The sequence below is a fragment of the Sebastes fasciatus genome, chromosome 1 (genome assembly GCF_043250625.1).
Source record: "Sebastes fasciatus isolate fSebFas1 chromosome 1, fSebFas1.pri, whole genome shotgun sequence".
Taxonomy (NCBI): domain Eukaryota; kingdom Metazoa; phylum Chordata; class Actinopteri; order Perciformes; family Sebastidae; genus Sebastes; species Sebastes fasciatus.
The window spans coordinates 38803569-38827445 of record NC_133795.1 but is presented as its reverse complement, the minus strand read 5'-3'; the positions used below and the strand labels follow the sequence as shown (position 1 = coordinate 38827445).

General features: G+C 39.8%; 3 protein-coding genes across 12 annotated transcripts in view; all 3 read left to right on the top strand.

The window, feature by feature from the left end:
* LOC141775076 (hemicentin-1-like) overlaps positions 1-23877 on the top strand; it is a 181424-nt gene that overhangs the window by 20410 nt on the left and 137137 nt on the right. For 3 of the 8 annotated variants that reach the window (XM_074648017.1, XM_074648062.1, XM_074648043.1), the window contains 2 exons: positions 7503-7781; positions 10599-10877. The exons of 2 other annotated variants lie outside the window; for them this stretch is intronic. In XM_074648017.1, coding sequence (XP_074504118.1) covers positions 7503-7781; positions 10599-10877 — 558 coding nt within the window. Of the gene's footprint in view, positions 1-6282; positions 6334-7502; positions 7782-10598; positions 10878-23877 lie in introns of all 8 variants that reach the window. 3 more of the 8 variants (XM_074648006.1, XM_074648051.1, XM_074648026.1) reach the window with 3 other exon arrangements.
* LOC141775121 (V-set domain-containing T-cell activation inhibitor 1-like) lies at positions 2394-4879 on the top strand. 2 transcript variants are annotated; one of them, XM_074648171.1, is made up of 3 exons: positions 2394-2638; positions 4082-4414; positions 4637-4879. In XM_074648171.1, exons 1-3 carry the CDS (start codon positions 2569-2571, stop codon positions 4690-4692), a joined length of 459 nt encoding a protein of 152 aa, XP_074504272.1. In that variant the 5' UTR covers positions 2394-2568; the 3' UTR covers positions 4693-4879. The 2 variants fall into 2 exon arrangements, with proteins under 2 accessions (XP_074504272.1, XP_074504280.1); XM_074648179.1 differs by having other exon boundaries at positions 2396-2638; positions 4555-4694.
* Positions 16130-21948, top strand: LOC141775116 (V-set domain-containing T-cell activation inhibitor 1-like). Of its 2 annotated transcripts, none has more exons than XM_074648156.1 (3): positions 16130-16301; positions 20902-21234; positions 21375-21948. In XM_074648156.1, the coding sequence occupies exons 1-3, from the start codon at positions 16145-16147 to the stop codon at positions 21377-21379; spliced, it is 495 nt and encodes a 164-aa protein (XP_074504257.1). In that variant the 5' UTR covers positions 16130-16144; the 3' UTR covers positions 21380-21948. The 2 variants fall into 2 exon arrangements, with proteins under 2 accessions (XP_074504257.1, XP_074504246.1); XM_074648145.1 differs by having other exon boundaries at positions 21457-21947.

Sequence of the window (23877 nt, the reverse complement as noted above, 5' to 3'; positions counted from 1 at the left end):
TCAGGTTCATCAGACGGTTCGAGAATCCAAAACAGTGATTCTTCAGTCGTAAAGCTCCATCTGGTGGCAGAATGTGGAAACTCAGGAGCAGTCAACCAAATATGAAAAGAATAATAAAAACGCTGCTGAAGTTATCGCGTTCACACGGCCAATCTGTGGCGGCAGACGCTGTCCCGCTAAAACCATAATATATATTTTAACATCAGTGTTGAAAGCTGAGGAGCTCGGACCATAAAAGTCTGTCCCTCTTTATAATGAAGTGAGACAACCAGGAGACTCCTGACTGAAGATTTCTGTCTGCGCTGCAGATCACAACAGATTCAGATGTCTGTTATGTAACTTGTAGTTTGACCATGAAGTGAAAACTTTATCAACAGAATCTTAAACTGTAAAACTGTCAGGCAGCTAGTGAAGAATAGACGATGTTCAACTGTAGATCCTCCTGTCCTCATGTCCAAGTGTCCTCTGAATGGATGAGTGAGGGACATATAAAGTGCTTTATAAATGTAGTCCTTTCACCAGATGTGATCCTGCTGCTTGTAGTTGTTAAAGGTCCTAATTGAGCTAGACATGGACGTTAACAACAACAGAAGACTTCACTGAACTAAAGCCTGCTGTCACGCTGGAAAGAAATGAGAATATATTGCAGCTAAAGTGAAATATAATGTGACTTATTTTTTATTGTGATATTGTTTTTATACTGGCATTATTTGGGACAAGCATGTACTGCTTCTTTTTATTTGTTAAGGTGCTCAGCCAGAGTCTGTCAGGTCCAGTTCCACACTGAACTATCCACTCAGTGACCAGTTTATTAGGTACACCCAGCTAAAACTAATGCAGTGTGATACAACAGTCCTGCAGGAAATCCTCCTTCATGAAGGTTATAATGTTCAGTTTGTGTTGGAGCTGTTTTAATCAACTGGACTCTGAGTGTTTCCTGTTGTTGACTGTGATATTAGAGTTGTTCATGTGTGTTTATGTTGTTCACTTACAGCGTATCTGGGGATTTCAGGCAATGCTTTATCATTTCTATCTAAACGTTTGAATAAAAAATGACATGAAAAATGTCAAACTGGTGTCTCTTTGTAGTCATTTTGTCTCTGTAGTTGTTTAGTGTCTCTTTGTAGTTGTTCTGTTTCTCTTTGTAGTCAGTTTGTGATGTTTCTGTGTTCAAACTTTGATAATAGAAACAAAAGTGATTCTAAGATGATTCATATTTTACAACAGTTGTGTTTTAATAAAGACTTTTCAAGGATTAGACAACGCAGCAGATAAACTGCTTGTTTAAAACAAGACTTCTAACAAACAGAGAAAGAGTTTAACACACTGACAGCTTCATGAATGGATGTTAATCACACCGATAGAAAACGTTAACTCTTGTTATTGTTATTATTGAGCATATTAAACCTTTATTAGTTAGTGATAATATCTCCATCTGGACTCTTTGTGGTTCATGTTGACCCTTGACCTCTAAACCAGAACAATCTGAATCAGGTTTATTACCCAGGTTGTCTGGTGATTTAGTGCGTAACGGTCACAAGAAACACAGCAAGAGAAAAGAGAAAGAAACTAATGCTGCAACTCAGGAGTCTTCAAAACAAAATAGAAATTTACAATAAAAAACATGTAAAATATATTTGTTTTAAAACAATAAGAGCTTCAGTGTCATACCCACTGTTTACTGGTATTACAGAAAACATTATCTACACACTAGACAGGCTTCAGTATTTCAGACAGATCAAGTTTCAACAATTACAGAGAAACCGTCGTTGTGAAATGACATTCATGGATCTCAGGCTCCTCCAACAATGATCATTAAATATGTATAAAAAGACAAAAAAATTCAATTAAAATGAGAAAAGTTAAAATATATTTTTATATATTATTTTATATGTGGTACCTTTTATTTGATATTTTGTGGCACATGTTAAAATATGACAAAATATGAAATAAGATATGTTTATGTGGTAGACAGGTGTACAGTAATTACTGAATGAATAAACTGAATGTAAACAGGAGTATAGTAAATGTATATTTGTTATGAAAAGTAATAAATATATACAGAGATGTAACCAGGTTGTAAAACAGGAAGTAGCCTAAAGATATATAAAGGTAAACATTAACTTATTAATTTTCCTAATTCAGGCTTTCTTTCCTAACACAACTACAGATTAAATATCTGAGTCAAGATATGTATTGACATGTACAGTTTTTGTCATAATCAGTAGAAATTAGGCTTTTATTGTGAAGGATGATCGCCGGAATTGCTCCTGTTGTTGCAGCTCGCGGAAGAAGCGGTTCATGTCGGTAGTGTGTAGAAGGGAACCCGCAAGCTGGGGAAACTCTCGCGAGATCTTTAAGGTCAGGATAGCTCGTCTGATAGTAAATCTCGCGAGATTGTCGGTAGATCTCGGCTGAGATTTCACAACTTGCTGGTTACCTTCTGGACACGAGCCGGCTCGTCCCGTGGATGTATAGAGAGTCCTCGCGCAGCCAGACGCCGGTAGATGTCCGTTAGACGTCCCGGTGACGTCAGAGTGGTGTCTCTCGTGCAGTGACTCTAGAACTATGAAGCTCGTTGCTCTCGTGGGTCTGTGTCTCGTGACTCGGTGTGGAATAACGGCTGCTGGTGTAAACGGTGAGAACATCTACTGGTTTCTATTGTAGCATCATGTGGAGTCACTTTATCACTGCTGGAGAGAAGAACGAGAACATTCAGCTCCATTTAACATCAACACACATATCGATCCTGATCAATAGTACTGATCAATATCATCATAATCAGCCTCCTTCTGATTCATTACAGTCCTTTAATGAGCTGCGCACTATTTAGCAGGGCGTCGACTGTTTCTACTTCCTGTCAAACCTGATCGATACCTGCTGAACGTCTCTGATACTTCTGATCACATATCAAACCTGATCGATACCTGCTGAACATCTCTGATACTTCCGATCACATATCAAACCTGATCGATACCTGCTGAACATCTCTGATACTTCCGATCACATATCAAACCTGATCGATACCCTCCTCATACACAATTAATACATCAAAACGTAGGTATTTTTTGTCTTCTTTCAGATGATGTGCTCATTTCAGCAATAAGTCTCAACTGTGGAGACTTTTTAAACTGCCAGTTCTTCCAGTAACTTTATCCACACAAATGACACGTCAACTTCTTTATCAGTCTTGAGGTGCTCAAACTGAAGAGATTTCAGCTATACAACTGGTAGTTTTTAACTGAGGGAGACTTTTTCAGGTAGTACCTTCTCTGTGTTTTCTCTGTCATTCCCAACCATGACTCAGCACTTTCAGACACAAACAGGTGTTTCTGATTGGCTGATTAGAGCGCCATCAGCCTCTGCCTGTCTCTGATTGGTGCATTGCTCTTAATCTCTTTTTAAAGTGTACAAGATTAATCTCTATTTAAGCCTTTACAATTACTGTATTGTAGTTTTAAAGGTTTATTCCACCCAAATACTACTCTCTCTCTCTCTCTCTCTCTCTCTCTCTCTCTTTGTCTCTCTTTGTGTTTATCAATGCAGTTCATCTGTCTGATATACATACAAAGCATTTCTTCTTTCCGCCTATTCAGGAAAATTCTAATTTACCACTTTCGACAGTATTACAGTTTAGCTTCCAGCTTTTCTAGCAATGTATTTCAGCTCTTAGCTTCTTTAGTTAATGCAGTTCAGCTTCCAACTCTGCCAGTTGTACATTTCATCTTCTAGGGTGTTCAGCAGTGCAGTGCAATGCATTTGAGCTTTAACATTTTTAGGCAAGTCATTTCACATTTCTGCATTTTCAGCAATGCTTCGCTAATTAATTTCAGCTTTCATTATTCCCATGCATTTTCAGCAGGAAATGTATTTTCTAGTTCTATTATATATTCTATTACATTTATTATTATTACTTTATTATTTTATTTCTATACATTTTAATTTTCAAACTTTATTTACCTTTATTTAAACTTTATTATGGACCATGTAAATCTGGTTTTATCTTCCAGGACCAGGTGACATCATACTGCTGCTCTACAGTAACTGAGCTGAACCATGTAAATCTGGTTTTATCTTCCAGGACCAGGTGTCATCAACGTGGCCGTGGAAGAAGGAAGTGATGTGGTTTTACTCTGTTCCCTCAGCACCAAGGACGACATCGAGAAAATGGTGTTTGACTGGAAGAAAGATGTTCAGAAGGAGAAGGAGGTGTTCTTTTATCAGGCAGGCAAACATTACAATAACGGCCGAGGAGGTCAGAGCGAGCAGTTCAAAGGTCGCGTGTCTCATTTTCAAGATGAACTCAAGTACGGCAACGCCTCCATAAAGCTCCACAAAACAAAGATGTCTGACAGCGGAAACTACACCTGTACGTTCCCAAACAAACAAACATCCCACATTACGCTTGTTGTAGGTGAGTATGTTTCACTGGTATCTGTTAAAGGAACAGTTTGTACTATTTAGAGGGCTTTATTATGATAAATGTAATATTCGTAACTATGTTTTCTTTAGTGTATAATCACCTGAAACTAAGAATCATTGTGTTTTCATTAGCTTAGAATGAGTCCTTCATATCTACAGAGGGAGCTGGTCCTCTTCACAGAGTCCTCCATGTTGTTCCTCCATGTTTCTACAGTAGTCAGTGATCAACCTCCAGCTCTGAGAAGTGAAGTCAACGCTGAAGTGTCTTAAACCTAAAAGCATTCTGTCTAACAGTCAGCAGGGGGCGAGTCCTCTGGTTGTATAGAAGTCTATGAGAAAATGAGCCTACTTCTCTCTTGATTTATTACCTCAGTAAACATTGTAAACATGAGTTTATGGTCTCAATCACTAGTTTCAAGTCTTCTTCAATACAGCATGATGTTCATTTAGTAAATTATGTTCCCATTTAGAGTCAAATAGACCATAAAGCAGGGGATGCTTTAGGGCGGGGCTACCTTGTTATTGACAGGTCGCTACCACGGCGTTGTCCAGTCTGGGAGTTATCCATGTTTTTGTCTTACAACTTTAACCCTTTCACAGTGTGCTTTCACTTCATCAAAGTTAATTATAAAATGTTGGTCACCTAAAAATGTCTTATTCAGCGTTCGGTTGTATTTAACTCCAACCTCTTGTATCACTTCTGGTTGCAAAAAAACAAGATGGCGACTGACAAAAACCAAGATGGCAACGTCCAAAATGCCAATCTCGAGGCTTCAAAACGGCAGTCCACTAACCAATGGGTGACATCACAGTGACTACGTCCACTTCTTATATACAGTCTATGGCACCGTCAGCCTTCCGTTGCTCCTAAAGTAGTGTTATTATGGTATGGATGGCCTCTGAGCGAGGCCGACGCCGTTACCACGGTTTTGCACTCGGCGGCTCACGTTACCTCAGTCTGTGAAAGGGAGGAGTGAAGGGAGGGGAACTCAGTTGGTTGCAATCTGCAACCACACCACTAGATGTCACCAAATACTACACATTGTCCCTTTCAGTCACTTTTAAAACTTATTTATATACAAAGAGATTCTCTTAACTTTTATTTTATTGATTATTTTTATTATTTTATATTGTTTTAATTTGCTTTTTCTCATGTAGCTCCTTTTGCTCAATGTGGTATAACTTTTAGACTATCTTTAAATTGTTTTTAATCATTGTTTGTCTACCATTTTTTTGTTTTGTAAAACACTTTGTAACTTTGTTTTGTATTTGTTGTTTTATTATTATTGTTATTATTATAAAACACATTAAAGTGATTTTTTCTAATGTATTTCTCTCTCATTCCATCTCCACACTGCTTAACTGGTTAATGTCAACTATTAAATTAATAGAATATAATAATCACACTTTTATTTATTTGTTTGTTACTTTTATTTACAGTTTATTTACTGATATTAATATTGAAAGTTATATTATAATATAATATTAAAATTAATATTGCGTTTCCAAACATTGAGGGTTTGTTAGTGCAATGGAGAGACTCATAAATACACAAAGACATAAGACATAAATACCTGAAGCTTTGTCAGTTGGCTGCTGGTGAGGCGTTCATGTGCTGGTGAGGCGTTCAAGTGCTGGTGAGGCGTTCAAGTGCTCCAGACTGAGATGTTTCCACAACTATTGGATGGAACCACTCAGAGCTCATTTAACAGTTCTGGGTTAATAAATCAAATTGGTGACAAGCTATGAGAAATCAATCATCCAGAACCAATAACAGTCTCAGGTTCTGTTCTGTTTATCATGTTGTAATATCACATAATCACTCTGACATTAATAATTATGATCTGTTTTTATTTTTAGATCCTGACCCAGAGCGCTCCGTCTTAAAAGACAGAACAGGTGGAAACACAGGTGAGTCCTGCTTATTATGACGTCACTCTACCTCTCATAGGTATGTGACGTCACTCTACCTCTCACAGGTATGTGACGTCAGTTCAACCAGAAACAAACCGTAAAGGCTGTAGTTATCTCCACAGGTCTGAGTATCACTAAAACAACTTTAACTGACTGTTATCACTGTTTCAAAGTGTGTCAGACTGACACTTATAACACTATATACAATAGTTATTAAAGTTATAACACAGACTAGAAACTGTATTGTATGTGCATTGGTAACGTGTGGGCCAGACTTAAATACTCAAAAGACTATATAAATAAATAATGATAATAAAAACCTAAATACTTCCAAGTTAACTGAACCAAAATCAATCCAGTATATCGATCAGTGTATATTTATATTTAATGATCCGTTGATATTGATAAATTGATTTGTCCTCAGCAGGTAGAGCTGTTCAGCTCAATGAGAAACCACATTACAAACCAAATACACTCAGTGTCCAGTTTATTAGGTACACCTATCTAAAACTAAAGCAGTCTCATACAACAGTGCTGTAATAAATCCTCCTTTATGAAGGTTATAATGTTCAGTTTGTTTTAGAAATGTTATGATCATTTTCAAGCCTGTAGTTTTTATTGGATTGCATATAGATTGTTCAGGTGTACCTAATAAAGTGGACACAGTGAATGTATCACTGACACAGTTAAGGACCCCGATAACACAAGAGGTGCACATGCTTAAATACCCCATGTTTTATATATCATAACAGTTTTTTAATTCATTCATTTATTATAACAAAATATTGTTTACATATCAGACAACACATTTCATGTGATTTCATTCAAAGATAATTGTTATAGAACAACAAAAATTCAAGAGTTGTCCAAACGTTTTCACTGTAAATATGCTTCTGCTATGATATGAGTCAGAATAGTTAAATAGTTCACAAACTTTTGGTATAAATTAGATATGTTTGAAATATGAGACCCTGTCAAATAATGACGAGATGTGAAATTGAGTCTTTGTACTGAGCTTTTCTGTTTCTCTCTGTTCCTGTGTTCTTCTCTTAAACACACTCTAATCCTCATTTACAAGCAGAGAAAGGATGAACAGAAAATCTCAGTATTACATGTCTAATCCTGTTAATGTTGTCTATAATCTATAGTTTCTACTGTGTTCACAGGTGCAGCTCCAAAGCCGTATGTTACAATACTTAATCCGACAGAGGATGGGGCTCTGCTGCAGTGTGAAGTTCGAGGTGCTTCTCCAGAACCACGTCTACAGTGGCAGGACAGTGATGGAAACATCCTTCATGCTGAGGAATCTCAGGTGTCAGAAAGAGGAGGAAGCTACGATGTCATCCTCCAGGTTACTGTGACCAAGACCGACCGCTATCGATGCATAGCCACACAGGAGACAATCAGCCATCAGATTTATACTGAGACCTACGTGTCTGTCAATGGTGAGTTTCTTCCTATTGATGCTTTAAAGGGAATGTTTGTAACTTCTTACACGTATAAATCAATCCGGGTCGGTGTCCCATGCGCGCTCGCGTGTTGCTACGCTGTTCAGACTCAGACTCCAACACAAACTACCCGGAAGCATCAAAACCGCAAAGTTATATCTAGTGAAGCCCGTCTTGCAAAACAATGTTGGCCGCGGTCGGAGGACGCGGGGGAGACCCGTAGCTTTGGTCTCCAGGGCCAGAGTCTCTGCTCTACTCAGCTCCGCTGCCTGCCTGCCTTCACTCTCAGCTCGCTCCACCTCACCTGCATGCGCGCTCACTCCACACTGCAGAAGACTTAGATTAGCTCTGAGAATATCTAGTGAATGTACAGTGGACGTTTGTGCAGAAATAACTGCTGCAGCTCCTCCAGACCAACAGAGGTTTCCCGTGTCTTGTGAAGTGACGGGGCTCCGCAGAGAGAAACGTTATTGTCTTCGACCAAAACTCCGGTGTCTCTCCTGTTCCCTCCGGCCGCGGTCGGGAGGCTGAAGCAGGACAAGCCAACACTAGGATCAGCAGTGATTCATGGAGAGACCTTGGTCTGGTCAGCTAGCATTACTGCCAAGCAGCTGAAATATAGAGTGATATTGTGCTTTTAGCTGACGTGTGTCGCCTCACTGTTTTGAGCGATGCTCGCCCACATTCAGGTAGCGCGTGCACACGGGCGAGCGCGAGCAACGGGACACTGACTTACGTTGACTCAACGGCCACAGGTGTCGCTGTTACAACCAATTTCTGATTCTTACAAACAGTCGTTTTAATATTTCAATAATTTTAATTGTTTATGTGTTATTAGTTTTCAAAAATGTCAGCCAGCTCCAGCTAACGTCTGTGTTCTCAGTATTTCTGTACTGAATAAACACAAACAGTCAAATTCACACATTAAATAGAGACAAAAGTGAAGTCAGTGTTCAGTCTGAATTCACCTTTTAGGAGCATCTTCATCATGAATCATTGAGACCATCTACAGCTGTGATTCTACTCTGATACCAGATGTGCTGCTCTACATGATCCTCAGCCACATCCTCACTGTCACATTTATGCTTCAATGAATTAAACTGTACTTTAGTGAAATAAAATCTTCACACATAAACATTTGGTGAAGGCGGGGTACACCCTGGACAGGTCACCAGACTGTCCACCTCAGATAAAATGATAAAGAAAAATATATATCTTATGTGACTCATGACTCATTCAAGTTGTAAACATTAATAATAATTTTATAATTGTAGTAATTGTGACTATTAAAGCAGCAGAAGCTGATGAGAATCTTCTGAGTGGATTTTAGATTGAAGGATAAATTCAGATTCATAAATCATGACCATACCTGATATATGTGTGTGTAAAATAATCTAGAAATACACACTTATAACTGTAAGTAACCAGCCTTTTATTCCAGAGTTAAAGTGTATTAATCTTAAAGAGTCTCATGCTGCATAAATCCAGATTGTTTGTCTTATTGAGCCTCAATAACTGCAGACTGTCGACCCTCTACCAACAAACACATCAACATCTGAATCTAAAAACCTCTCTGAGTTACTGTAGTCAGTGATGGAAGAAGAACTCCGGTTCTCTACTGAAGTAAAAGTACTAATACCACAATGTAGAAATACTCTGTTACAAGTACAAGTCCTGAATTCAACATTACTACTCAAATAAAAGTATCAGCAAAATGTACTTAAAGTAGCAAAAGTTATATAAACAAGTATTTTATAATTGAATGACTTGATTTGTATTTAAGATCAAAGTCTGATAAATATAGTGCAGTAGAAGTATAAAGTATGTATGGAGTATAAATTAGTATAATATGTAAAAGTTCATCTCGTCTCATTTGGGGCTGATTTGATCGATATAAAGTATTTTTAAAATATGTTGCTCAAATACATTTCTATATATTTTTGAGTGTTGCACAAATTCATATTTTAAAAATGAACAAACTTTTAGTTTTAATGAAAACATAAATAATGAAATACACTCTGTGGCCACTTTATTAGGTACACCTGTACAGTCTAATGTAATTAAATCCAACCTTTACAAAGTGAATAATGTTCAGTTTTAGTTGACTTTGTGTGAAATGTGTAAATGAAACTCATGTTTATGACTGAGGTGACAGTTAAAGGAGGAGTTGTTCTGGACTACATTATACTGAGAGCTGTTTCTCCTTATTTCTCCTCCCTGTTTACAGAATATTAGAAACACCTCTGAATATAATCAACTCCTCCACTAACTATGACCTCAGTCATTAAACATGTGATTTAATAAACTCCTCTGAGACAGTAAATAATCATTATAGGCATCAGAACAGTAAACAGTTGTATTAGATCACATTAGATTGTTCAGGTGTACCTAATAAAGTGACACTGAGTGAATGTATCACTGACACAGTTTAAGTCCTGATAACAGAAGAGGTTCACCTGCTTTTAAAGACCCCATGTTTCATATCTTATAACACATTTTATATATTACTTTAGTGAAATAGAAAATATTGTTAACATATCAGACAACAAATGTAGAATTAGATTCAAGAGTTGTCCAAACGTCTTCACTGTAAATGTGCTTCTGTTATAATATGAGTCAGAAATAATGTTTGCAGAGTAAATAGTTAACAAACAATGCAGGGATGTGCATCTAAGGCTTATTTAGTGTGTCTTACTTGTCTGTTCCTCATGTTTTTCTTCTGTAATCCTCATTTACAAGCAGAGAAAGGATGAACAGAAAACATCATATAATCCTGTAAACATGTATGATCTATAGTTTCTACTGTGTTCACAGGTGCAGCTTCAAAACCATCTGTTACTAGACTTGATCAAACAGAGGATGGGGCTCTGCTGCAGTGTGAGATTCGAGGTGCTTTTCCAGAACCACTTCTAGAGTGGCAGGACAGTGATGGAAACATCCTTCTTGTTGAGGAACCTCAGGTGTCAGAAAGAGGAGGAAGCTATGATGTCATCCTCCAGGTTACTGTGACCAAGACCGACCGCTATCGATGCATAGCCACACAGGAGACAATCAGCCATCAGGTTTATACTGAGACCTACGTGTCTGTCAATGGTGAGTTTCTTCTTAATGATGTTTTAATATTTATATAGATGTGATTAGTTGTCTAAAATGTCTACGTGTCAGACTGAACTCAAAGCAAATTGTGATGAAGAATTGTTGTGAAGGAGAATAAGTAACACTCCAAACTTAATGATAAATTTCAGCGAGGAAAAACTGTCATGGCCATTTTCAAAGCGGTCCCTTGACCTCTGACCTCTGACCTCAGTGGGATGACTCTCACAGGAACAGAGATGTTAGCAGCTAAGAGGTTGATCAGGACTCAACACTAACTTTTAAAAGTGGTTGCTATGCTGGTAACCAGGCGTCAGCTGAAACTGGAACTGAAAATATGGTTGCCAGCAGGTTCAGTTTTAAAGCTAGAAGATACTGGTATTGTATGAAACTAGAAAACCTAAAGAATCCAGCCATGTCATACTAGCTTGTCATGAAGGAGGTTAAATAACGCTCCAAAGTTACGCTAATTTTTGGCAAGGAAAAACTGTCATGGCCATTTTCAGAGGGGTCCCTTGACCTTTGACCTCCAGATATGTGAATGTAAATGGGTTCTATGGGTACCCACGAGTCTCCCCTTTACAGACATGCCCACTTTATGATAATCACATGCAGTTTGGGGCAAGTCATAGTCAAGTCAGCACACTGACACACTGACAGCTGTTGTTGCCTGTTGGGCTGCAGTTTGTTATGATTTGAGCATATTGTTTATGCTAAATGCAGTACCTGTGAGGGTTTCTGGATCAATATCTGTCATTGTTTTGTGTTATTAGTTGATTTCCAATAATAAATATATGCATACATTTACATAAAGCAGCATATTTGTCCACTCCCATGTTGATAAGAGTATTAAATACTTGACAGATCTCCCTTTAAGGTACATTTTGAACTGATAAAATATGTGTGCTTAATCGTGTTTAACTATTTTAGATCTACAGTAGATAAATATTCCTACATACTAACTATGAGGTGTAACTGTGGAGCAGCTGGTTGTTCTCTGTATGTGAGTAGAAGAGCTAATAGAGAATTATTCTACTGTTACTATCATCATCACAGACCTTAACTCACTCTGACTAAATGTGCATGAAATGATAAAGAAGTGTTATATTTTATATTTTTAAGTCATCACATGTTTTGTATGTCAGATCAGAGTAACTAGTCTCCATATAAAGTAGCATAAAATAGAAATACTCTGTAAAGTACTTCAGAATTGTTCTTGTACTGCTCAGTGAAACATGAACCTAACTAAGCTGCATGATTAGACAGACGTGTCATATTTTATTTTAACATTTTAATTAATGTGTGTATGATGTAAAGAGGGAACCATAATCAATAGAAGAAAAGTCCACAACACATCATTAAGAATGACACAGACAGAGAAAGTGACCCAATAGAATAACCCCCACCCATAGAAATATTAATAACATTAACAACTAAAGACAGAGATTAAAAAAAAGTTAATTAATTAATTAAATTACATAAATCTAAATAAAATGAAAATAATAAAGATACCTAAAAATACCTTGAAATAAATACATTAGAATAATTAAATTAAAAATAAATAAATACAAGAAATTAAACATTTTAAAAATAGATAAATAAATAAACCCAACTGACCATAAAGACATCGTAAAATCACCAAATTTTAAATACATTTGAGACCAGAACCAGAACCTCCTTTTAGCTGCTAACATCTCTGTAGCTGTGAGATTCATCCCTCTGATGTTTTTATCTGCTAACAGGTTCAGATTTCAGGTTTCAGCAGCATGTTCACCTTTAGTTGTTCTCTCTGTGATGTTCAGTCTGCTGGATATGATGTGATATGATATTATATGTTATGACATGATATGACATGATATGATGTGATATGATGTGCAGTTACAATCTGAGTGCTTCGTTAACATTTTATCTTCTGTTTCAGAGTCCTCCACTGGATGGGTCATTGCTGTTGCTACATTTTTCGTCACTCTTTTGGTTGGTGGTGTTCTTCTAGCTGTTCTAGTAGCCAAGCGTCGCATCACACTAAATTGTAATAAAGGTAAGTTTATTATTTATTATGATTATATTTAGTTTTATCTTCTCAGTCATGCAGCAGTCTGTTGGTATTTACAGCCAGCGTAGGATCAGGTCACTTCTTCTTCATCATTACTGTTGTTTCACTTCCTGCAGACGAGGAGAAGAGGAGGGACTCCCCAGATGAATCCAGTCAGCAGCTACAGGCTCAACAACCTTAACTGACTTTACATGAGCTGCTGCTGCTGTGTGTTAGACTCACTGAGAACCAGTGTGAGTTTCAGAGCGTACTGTGTGATGGGGAGGACATTTAATCTGATTTCAGGCAGTGTGAGAGTTGAGAGCTGGTTTCCAGGTGAAGGTAAGGATCAGGGTTGTGGTTAGACAGATAGTTGTGATGGTAGAACGGTGAAGTGAGGTTGTTGGGGTGGCGAATGTCCCGTTACCATGACGACAATCTTTCCCCGACCTTAACCAGGTGTTTTATATACCGTCCTCATAATGAGTCCTCCTCATCAAGATCATGACAGGAACATAACAGCATGCCTTCCTCCTGAGCTAACCAGCTAACATTAAATACATATATAAACATATATATAGTTATTAAATAGACATTTATCTTGATGTGTTCAACACTTAATATTTACATAACAGTCGTGGATAGAAATGCACATTACTTTGACTTTTATTTTGCTGATTTTCTGCAAAGTCTTTTAAAATTTGCACCTCATCTGGATGAAAACTTGACTTTTCACTCTGTGAAAACAACAACAAATCAACACGTTTACCTTCAGACGTGGTCGGTGGTTGGTTTTTGGCAGTCGCCATCTTGGTTTTTTTTGCAACCAGAAGTGACACCAGAGGGTGGAGCTAAGTACAACCAAACGCTGAATAAGATGTTTCTAGATGACCAAAATGTTATAATTAACTTTGATGAAGTGAAAACACACTGTGAAAGGGTTAAAGTTGTAAGACGTAAACAGGGACAACTCTCAGACCGGACAACGCCGTGGTAGCGACCTGTCAATCACAAGGTAGCCCCGCCCTAAAGCATCCCCTGCTTTATGGTCTAGTTGACTCTAAATGGGAACATCATTTACTAAATGAACATCATGCTGTATTGAAGAAGACTTGAAACTAGTGATTGAGACCATAAACTCATGTTTACAATGTTTACTGAGGTAATAAATCAAGAGAGAGGTAGGCTCATTTTCTCATAGACTTCTATACAACCAGAGGAGTCGCCCCCTGCTGGCTGTTAGAAAGAATGCAGCTTTAAGACACTTCAGCGTTGACTTCACTTCTCAGACTCGGAGGCTACGTCCTCTGCTTGTAGTTGTTAAAGGTCCTAACTGAGCTAGACATGGACGTTAACAACAACAGAAGACTTCACTGAACTAAAGCCTGCTGTCACGCTGGAAAGAAATGAGAATATATTGCAGCTAAAGTGAAATATAATGTGACTTATTTTTTATTGTGATATTGTTTTTATACTGGCATTATTTGGGACAAGCATGTACTGCTTCTTTTTATTTGTTAAGGTGCTCAGCCAGAGTCTGTCAGGTCCAGTTCCACACTGAACTATCCACTCAGTGACCAGTTTATTAGGTACACCCAGCTAAAACTAATGCAGTGTGATACAACAGTCCTGCAGGAAATCCTCCTTCATGAAGGTTATAATGTTCAGTTTGTGTTGGAGCTGTTTTAATCAACTGGACTCTGAGTGTTTCCTGTTGTTGACTGTGATATTAGAGTTGTTCATGTGTGTTTATGTTGTTCACTGATGATGCTCTTACAGCGGATCTGGTGATTTCAGGCACTGCTTCATCATTTCTATCCAAACGTTTGAATAAAACATGAAAAATGTCAAACTGTTATCTCTTTGTAGTCATTTTGTCTCTCTTTGTAGTTGTTTTATGATGTTTCTGTGTTCAAGCTTTGATAATAGAAACAAAAGTGATTCTAAGATGATCCATATTTTACAACAGTTGTTTTTTAATATAGACTTTTCAAGGATTAGACAACGCAGCAGATAAACTGCATGTTTAAAACAAGACTTCTAACAAACAGAGAAAGAGTTTAACACACTGACAGCTTCATGAATGGATGTTAATCACACCAATAGAAAACTTTAACTCTCTTGTTATAGTTATCATTGAGCATATTAAACTTTTATTAGATAGTGATAGCTGGACTCTTTGTGGTTCATGTTGACCCTTGACCTTTAAACCAGAACAATCTGAATTAGGTTTATTACCAAGTTTGTCTGGTGTTTAAGTGCGTAACGGTCACAAGAAACACAGCAAGAGAAAAGAGAAAGAAACTAATGCTGCAACTCAGGAGTCTTCAAAACAAAATAGAAATTTACAATAGAAAACATGTAAAATATATTTGTTTTAAAACAATAAGAGCTGCAGTGTCATACCCACTGTTTACTGGTATTACAGAAAACATTATCTACACACTAGACAGGCTTCAGTATTTCAAACAGATCAAGTTTCAACAATAAGAGAGAAACCGTCGTTGTGAAATAAATTCATGGATCTCAGGCTCCTCCAGCAATGATCATTAAATATGTATAAAAAGACAAAAACAAGCAAATCAAAATGAGAAAAGTTAAAATACAACATATAATACATATTATTTTATTTTATATTTTTTACATGTTTTATTTTATGTTATATGTTAAAATATAACATAAAATATAAAATTAAACAATAAATATATATGGTAGACAAGTGTACAGTAATTGCAAAATGAATAAACTGAATGTAAACAGGAGTATAGTAAATGTATATTTGTTATGAAAAGTAATAAATATATACAGAGATGTAACCAGGTTGTAAAACAGGAAGTAGCCTAAAGATATATAAAGGTAAAGTGACATATAAAGGTAAAACATGAGCTCATTAATTTTCCTAATTCAGGCTTTGTTTCCTAACACAGCTACAGATTAAATATCTGTGTCAAGATATCTATTGACATGTACAGTTTTTGTCATAATATCAGTAGAAATGACGCTTTTATTTTGAAGGATGATCGCCGGAAATGCTGCTGTTGTTGCAGCTCGCGGAAGAAGCAGTTCTTGTCAGTAGTGTCTAGAAGGGAACCCTCAAGATGAGTAAACTCTCGCGAGATCTTTATGGTCAGGATAGGTCGTCGTACAGTAAGTCTCGCGAGATGTTCTGTAAATCTCGGCTGAGATTTCACAATTTACGGGTTACCTTCTGGACACGAGCCGGCTCGTCCCGTAGATGTATAGAGAGTTCTCGCGCAGCCAGACGCCGGTAGACGTCCCGGTGACGTCAGAGTGGTGTCTCTCGTGCAGTGACTCTAGAACTATGAAGCTCGTTGCTCTCGTGGGTCTGTGTCTCGTGACTCGGTGTGGAATAACGGCTGCTGGTGTAAACGGTGAGAACATCTACTGGTTTCTATTGTAGCATCATGTGGAGTCACTTTATCACTGCTGGAGAGAAGAACGAGAACATTCAGCTCCACTTAACATCAACACACATATCGATCCTGATCAATAGTACTGATCAATATCATCATAATCAGCCTCCTTCTGGTTCATTACAGTCCTTTAATGAGCTGCGCACTATTTAGCAGGGCGTCGTCTGTTTCTACTTCCTGTCAGACCTGATCGATACCTGCTGAACATCTCTGATACTTCTGATCACATATCAAACCTGATCAATATCTGCGGAACATCTCTGATACTTCCGATCACATATCAAACCTGATCGATACCTGCTGAACATCTCTGATACTTCCGATCACATATCAAACCTGATCGATACACTCCTCATACACAATTAATACATCAAAACGTAGGTATTTTTTGTCTTCTTTCAGATGATGTGCTCATTTCAGCAATAAGTCTCAACTGTGGAGACTTTTTAAACTGCCAGTTCTTCCAGTAACTTTATCCACACAAATGACACGTCAACTTCTTTATCAGTCTTGAGGTGCTCAAACTGAAGAGATTTCAGCTATACAACTGGTAGTTTTTAACTGAGGGAGACTTTTTCAGGTAGTACCTTCTCTGTGTTTTCTCTGTCATTCCCAACCAAGTTTCAAGTTTATTTGTCATATGCATTTAAAAGTACAGTGTACAGTGAAATGCAATGAAATGCATTTTACCCTGGCTCTCTCTCAGCCCTTAAAATCTATAAATAGTACAGTTGATAAATACTACAATAAATAAGACAATACCTAAGAATACAATTATAAAACAACCTAAAACATCCATAAAACAATCCACAGCTCTGCATTCATTTAGTGCTACTGTTCAGTAGTCTGACCGCCTGCCTGAGGGTAAAAACTGTCTCTGAGGCGAGAGGTCCAAGCTCTGATGCTCTGTAGGCGCTTCCCTGAAGGGAGATATGAGAAAAGTGTATATGCTGGATGACTTGTGTCCTGCATGATACAAAGTGCTTTCTTCCTGCAGCGAGTGGTGTAAATGTCCTGTAACTGTGGTAACGGTGATCCAATAATTTTTGATGCTGTTTTTACTGTCCTCATCAGGAGTGTGTGGTCATGTGATGTAATGTTGCCAAACCATACCAGTATGCATCCACTTAAGATGCTTTCTATTGTGGACCGGTAGAAGTTGATGAGGATTTTGGTGGACATACCATGTTTCTTTAAACACCTCAAAAAGTACAGTCTCTGTTGTGCCATCTTTGTGACACAGCTGATGTGCAGGGACCAGGAGAGGGAGTCAGAAATATGGATGCCTAGGAACTTGAAGCTGTTGACAATTTCGACAGGAGTGTTATTTATATCAACAGGTGATTGAACAGTTTTAATTCTCCTGAAGTCAATTATAAGCTCCTTAGTTTTCTCAGATTGTTGTTGTGACAGCACATGGTCAGGTTCCTCACTTCGTCCCTATATGCCATCTCGTTGTTATTTGTAATGAGCCCTATCACTGTTGTATCATCTGCAAATTTCACAACGCTGTTTGTATGATGTATAGCCACACAGTCATATGTGTACAGACTATACAGTAAGGGACTGAGACAGCAACCTTGTGGAGCACCGGTATTCAGAACTGTGGTAGATGAGTATCTGTTTCCTACTCTTACTGTCTGAGGTCGGCCTGTCAGAAAATCTTGTATCCACCTGCAGATGGAATTACAGAGGCCGAGGTCTGTCAGCTTGGATACAAGAAGAGATGGTATGATTGTATTAAAAGCACTGCTGTAATCAACAAACAGCATTCTGACATATGTGTTTTTTCCCTCCAGATGTTTTAACACAGTGTATAAAGCCAGTGATACGGCATCATCCACAGCTCTGTTAGACCGATACGCAAACTGTAATGGGTCAATATTGGCAGATATGTTGTTATTTATGTATGCTTTAACCAGTTGCTCGAAACACTTCATTATCACTGATGTTCAGACAAGATGCATTTCTTGGGCACAGGCACAATTATGGATTTCTTAAAACATGTTGGAACCACACAGAGAGACAGTAACAGGTTAAAAATGTCTGTAAAAACAAAAGAAAGCTGACTGCAGCAGGACTTGAGGACCCGAGGTGTAATGCCATCTGGGCCGGCAGCTTTGCCTGCTTTTACACATTTAAAAACTCTGCACACGTCAGCCTCTGTCACCTGATGTGTTGTCCTGCTGAGTTTGTGTGTATCCGCAGCGAGAATACGTCCCTGTGCTGGTGGCTCCACGACATGCTCAAAGCGGGCATAGAAAGTGTTCAGCTGGTCAGGGAATGAAGCGGTGGTGTTAGTGAGGCCACCTGGCTTGGTTTTATAGCCTGTTACGGCTTTCAGGCCATGTCATAAGCGCCTCGAGTCCCCGTCGTTACAATGTTGTTCAAGTTTGTCCTGGTGTTGTTTTTTGGCTGACTTGATGGCCTTCCTAAGCTCGTACCTGGCTTCCTTATAACGCTCCTCATCCCCCGCTTCGAAGACGGCGGACCTTTCTTTTAGTCTCAGGCGGACGTCGCTGTTAATCCATGGTTTCTGGTTTGGATAGGAGTGGATGGTAAGAGTGGGAATACAGGTGTCCACACAGAATTTAACATAGTCAGTAACTGTATCAGCATACTCACTCAGGTTAGTAGGATCTCTGAAAACTGACCAGTCAGTGGATTCAAAACAACCCTGGAGTTTGAGCTCTTCCTCTGCTGACCAGCACTGGACTGACCTCAGGGTGGGTTTCTCCCTCTTTGCCTCCTGCTTGTAAACAGGTAGCAAGAGCACGGAAGAATGGTCTGATTTCCCAAAGTGAGGCCGTGGGATAGACCTGTGCGCTCCTTTTATGGTGAAGTAACAGTGGTCCAGAGTCTTGTTGACCCGAGTGGAACAGCTGACGTGCTGGTAATATTTCGGTAGCACTGATTTAAGGTTGCAGTAGTTAAAGTCCCCCGCCACGATGGAAATGGCCTGCGGGTGCTGGTTCTCGTAGCCAGTGATAGCGCCATGGAGCTCCTCCAGAGCTACCGCAGCGTTGGCTTGGGGTGGGATGTAGACAGCGGTTAGCAGGACAGAGGGGAATTCCCTCGGTGAGTAGAAAGGCCGGCACTTGATAGTGATGTGTTCAAGAACCAGTGAACAGGAGTAGGAAATGACCTCCACATCGGTGCACCACGAGTTGTTCACTAGGAAGCACACGCCGCCACCCTTTGACTTGCTGGTCGCGTCCCCCAAGCGGTCCAGGGGATGCACAGAAAAACCCTCCGGTTGTATGGCGCTGTCTGGAGTGTCCGATGTTAGCCACGTTTTAGAAAAGCAGAACACACTGCAGTTCCTCATGTCCCGCTGGGCGCTGATACGGCAGTGGAGCTCGTCTATCTTGTTGCCAATTGATTGCATATTGGCTAGCAAAATGCTCGGGATGGGAGGCCGAGTAGGCCGCCGCCGTAGTCTCACCAGTAGCCCGCCACGTCTTCCTCGTTTCCGCCTGTGCCGGCGCTTGTAGCCGCTGTACCAGAATACCTCCGATTTAACAATGTCTTTCAGTAACGCAGGCGGTGTGCAGAAGTTTGGAACATTTTGTCTGATGTCCAGTAGAGTCTGACGGTCATAAATAACTGCAGAAGACGTAGATTGTGCTAAGAAACTAATAACTAGAGCTAAAATAAAGAGAAGAGTGAGAGAGGCTCGTAGCGTGTCGCCATCAGTCGGTGCCATTTCTCTGGTTTCTCTCTGGCAACCATGACTCAGCACTTTCAGACACAAACAGGTGTTTCTGATTGGCTGATTAGAACTCCATCAGTCTCTGCTTGTCTCTGATTGGCTGATTGGAGCTCCATCAGTCTCTGCTTGTCTCTGATTGGCTGATTGGAGCTCCATCAGTCTCTGCTTGTCTCTGATTGGTGCATTGCCCAATTACTACTCACTCTCTCTCTCTCTCTCATTTCTCTCTCTCTCTCTCTCTCTCTCTCTCTCTCTCTCTCTCTCTCTCTCTCTCTCTCTCTCTTTGTCTCTCTTTGTGTTTATCAATGCAGTTCATCTGTCTGATATACATACAAAGCATTTCTTCTTTCCGCCTATTCAGGAAAATTCTAATTTACCACTTTCGACAGTATTACAGTTTAGCTTCCAGCTTTTCTAGCAATGTATTTCAGCTCTTAGCTTCTTTAGTTGATGCAGTTCAGCTTCCAACTCTGCCAGTTGTACATTTCATCTTCTAGGGTGTTCAGCAGTGCAGTGCAATGCATTTGAGCTTTAACATTTTTAGGCAAGTCATTTCACATTTCTACATTTTCAGCAATGCTTCGCTAATTAATTTCAGCTTTCAGCATTCCCACGCATTTTCAGCAGGAAATGCATTTTCTAGTTCTATTATATATTCTATTACATTTATTATTATTACTTTATTTTTTTATTTCTATACATTTTAATTTTTAAACTTTATTTACCTTTATTTAAACTTTATTATGGACCATGTAAATCTGGTTTTATCTTCCAGGACCAGGTGACATCATACTGCTGCTCTACAGTAACTGAGCTGAACCATGTAAATCTGGTTTTATCTTCCAGGACCAGGTGTCATCAACGTGGCCGTGGAAGAAGGAAGTGATGTGGTTTTACTCTGTTCCCTCAGCACCAAGGACGACATCGAGAAAATGGTGTTTGACTGGAAGAAAGATGTTCAGAAGGAGAAGGAGGTGTTCTTTTATCAGGCAGGCAAACATTACAATAACGGCCGAGGAGGTCAGAGCGAGCAGTTCAAAGGTCGCGTGTCTCATTTTCAAGATGAACTCAAGTACGGCAACGCCTCCATAAAGCTCCACAAAACAAAGATGTCTGACAGCGGAAACTACACCTGTACGTTCCCAAACAAACAAACATCCCACATTACGCTTGTTGTAGGTGAGTATGTTTCACTGGTATCTGTTAAAGGAACAGTTTGTACTATTTAGAGGGCTTTATTATGATAAATGTAATATTCGTAACTATGTTTTCTTTAGTGTATAATCACCTGAAACTAAGAATCATTGTGTTTTCATTAGCTTAGAATGAGTCCTTCATATCTACAGAGGGAGCTGGTCCTCTTCACAGAGTCCTCCATGTTGTTCCTCCATGTTTCTACAGTAGTCAGTGATCAACCTCCAGCTCTGAGAAGTGAAGTCAACGCTGAAGTGTCTTAAACCTAAAAGCATTCTGTCTAACAGTCAGCAGGGGGCGAGTCCTCTGGTTGTATAGAAGTCTATGAGAAAATGAGCCTACTTCTCTCTTGATTTATTACCTCAGTAAACATTGTAAACATGAGTTTATGGTCTCAATCACTAGTTTCAAGTCTTCTTCAATACAGCATGATGTTCATTTAGTAAATTATGTTCCCATTTAGAGTCAAATAGACCATAAAGCAGGGGATGCTTTAGGGCGGGGCTACCTTGTTATTGACAGGTCGCTACCACGGCGTTGTCCAGTCTGGAAGTTATCCATGTTTTTGTCTTACAACTTTAACCCTTTCACAGTGTGCTTTCACTTCATCAAAGTTAATTATAACATTTTGGTCGCCTAAAGATGTCTTATTCAACGTTCTGTTGTACTTAACTCCAACCTCTCGTGTCACTTCTGGTTGCAAAAAAACAAGATGGCTACAGCCAAAACCAAGATGGTGACGGCCAAAAGATGGTGATATTTGCGAAATATTTTAATCTGAATATTATTATTTAATAATAATTATTATTTAAACTTAAACTGTGTTAAGACATTAAAAAGTTTAGAGTTGCCTGCAACGGACGGACCACATTGCCTACAATAAACACACAGCATAACGTTCCCCTCGTACCGTAACCACGGGTACTGTGTTAGCAATTGTGGCTGAAAGTGGTACTTCCTTTTCTTCACCTGTCTGTCAGCCAGTCTCTTGGTAGGGTGACCATATTTTCGAACCCCCAAACTGGGACACTTAAGTGTACCGCACATTCATGCACATGGACGTTCGTCCACGCGCGCACGGGCATGCGCTAATAAAACTAGGCATTCTCATCAGGATGGCTAGCTTGGCGCACCTGTGGCGCATTTGAGCTCAGGGTGGGATTAGAGAGAAGGTATTATTATAGGTGGATACATTAGAGGCTGTCAGTGACAATCATGACTCATCACATTCATTACTTACTCCCCCTTTAATCACAGGGCCATCCCCTTCAGGACGCACTGACAGTTTGGGAGTCCTGTAGAGAGTTTCTCTCAGAGGAAACGTATTGTTGTCTGGGCCTACGTACATTATTTTTCAACTTGTTTCGTCTCAGGCTATTATAATTAAAATTGGGGAGCTCAGAGGATATTTTGGTCAGGATGGTGACACCGGCTGAAAGACGGAACGGACGGTCCTGAGGGAGTTATAAGCGGAGCGAAATGCCTGTTGATGCGCAGAGGGAACTGTGTAGAATAACTAATCAAAACGACATGTTCAGTCGACATGTTCAGTCGAAGAAAAAGGAATTTTTCTTGTTTGCTGAGTGTGTGACTTGCATTTTGTTTTCATAGTATTTACAATAATTAATTTATTCATGGACAGGATATCGAGGCGTAGTCGGGTGGAGGAGGGTTTGCAGTTCGGTGTGCTGAGGATCTCATCGCTGCTTTTTGCAGATGATGTGGTCCTGTTGGCATCATCGGTCTGCGACCTCCAGCACTCACTGGATCGGTTCGCAGCCGAGTGTGACGCAGTCGGGATGAGAATCAGCACCTCTAAATCTGAGGCCATGGTTCTCAGCAGGAAACCGATGGATTGCCTACTCCGGGTAGGGAATGAGTCCTTACCCCAAGTGAAGGAGTTTAAGTATCTCGGGGTCTTGTTCGCGAGTGAGGGGACGATGGAACGTGAGATTGGTCGGAGAATCGGAGCAGCAGGGGCGGTATTGCATTCGCTTTACCGCACCGTTGTGACGAAAAGAGAGCTGAGCCGGAAGGCAAAGCTCTCGATCTACCGTTCAATCTTCGTTCCTACTCTCACCTATGGTCATGAGGGTTGGGTCATGACCGAAAGAACGAGGTCGCGGGTGCAAGCGGCCGAAATGGGTTTCCTCAGGAGGGTGGCTGGCGTCTCCCTTAGAGATAGGGTAAGAAGCTCAGTCATCCGTGAGGGACTCGGAGTAGAGTCCTTGCTCCTTTGCGTCGAAAGGAGCCAGTTGAGGTGGTTCGGGCATCTAGCACGGATGCCTCCTGTGCGCCTCCCTTGGGAGGTGTTCCAGGCACGACCAGCTGGGAGGAGACCACGGGGAAGACCCAGGACTAGGTGGAGAGATTATATCTCTACTCTGGCCTGGGAACGCCTCGGGATCCCCCAGTCAGAGCTGGTTAATGTGGCCCGGGAAAGGGAAGTTTGGGGTCCCCTGCTGGAGCTGTTGCCCCCGCGACCCGATCCCGGATAAGCGGTTGAAGATGGATGGATGGATAAGCACAGAGGGTTCTGTGGTTCAAAACTACACTAAATGTAACCAATGGATATCTGTTGCGTCCGTATGTAATTGTGGCTTGACCGCGCGCAACATCACTCTCTAT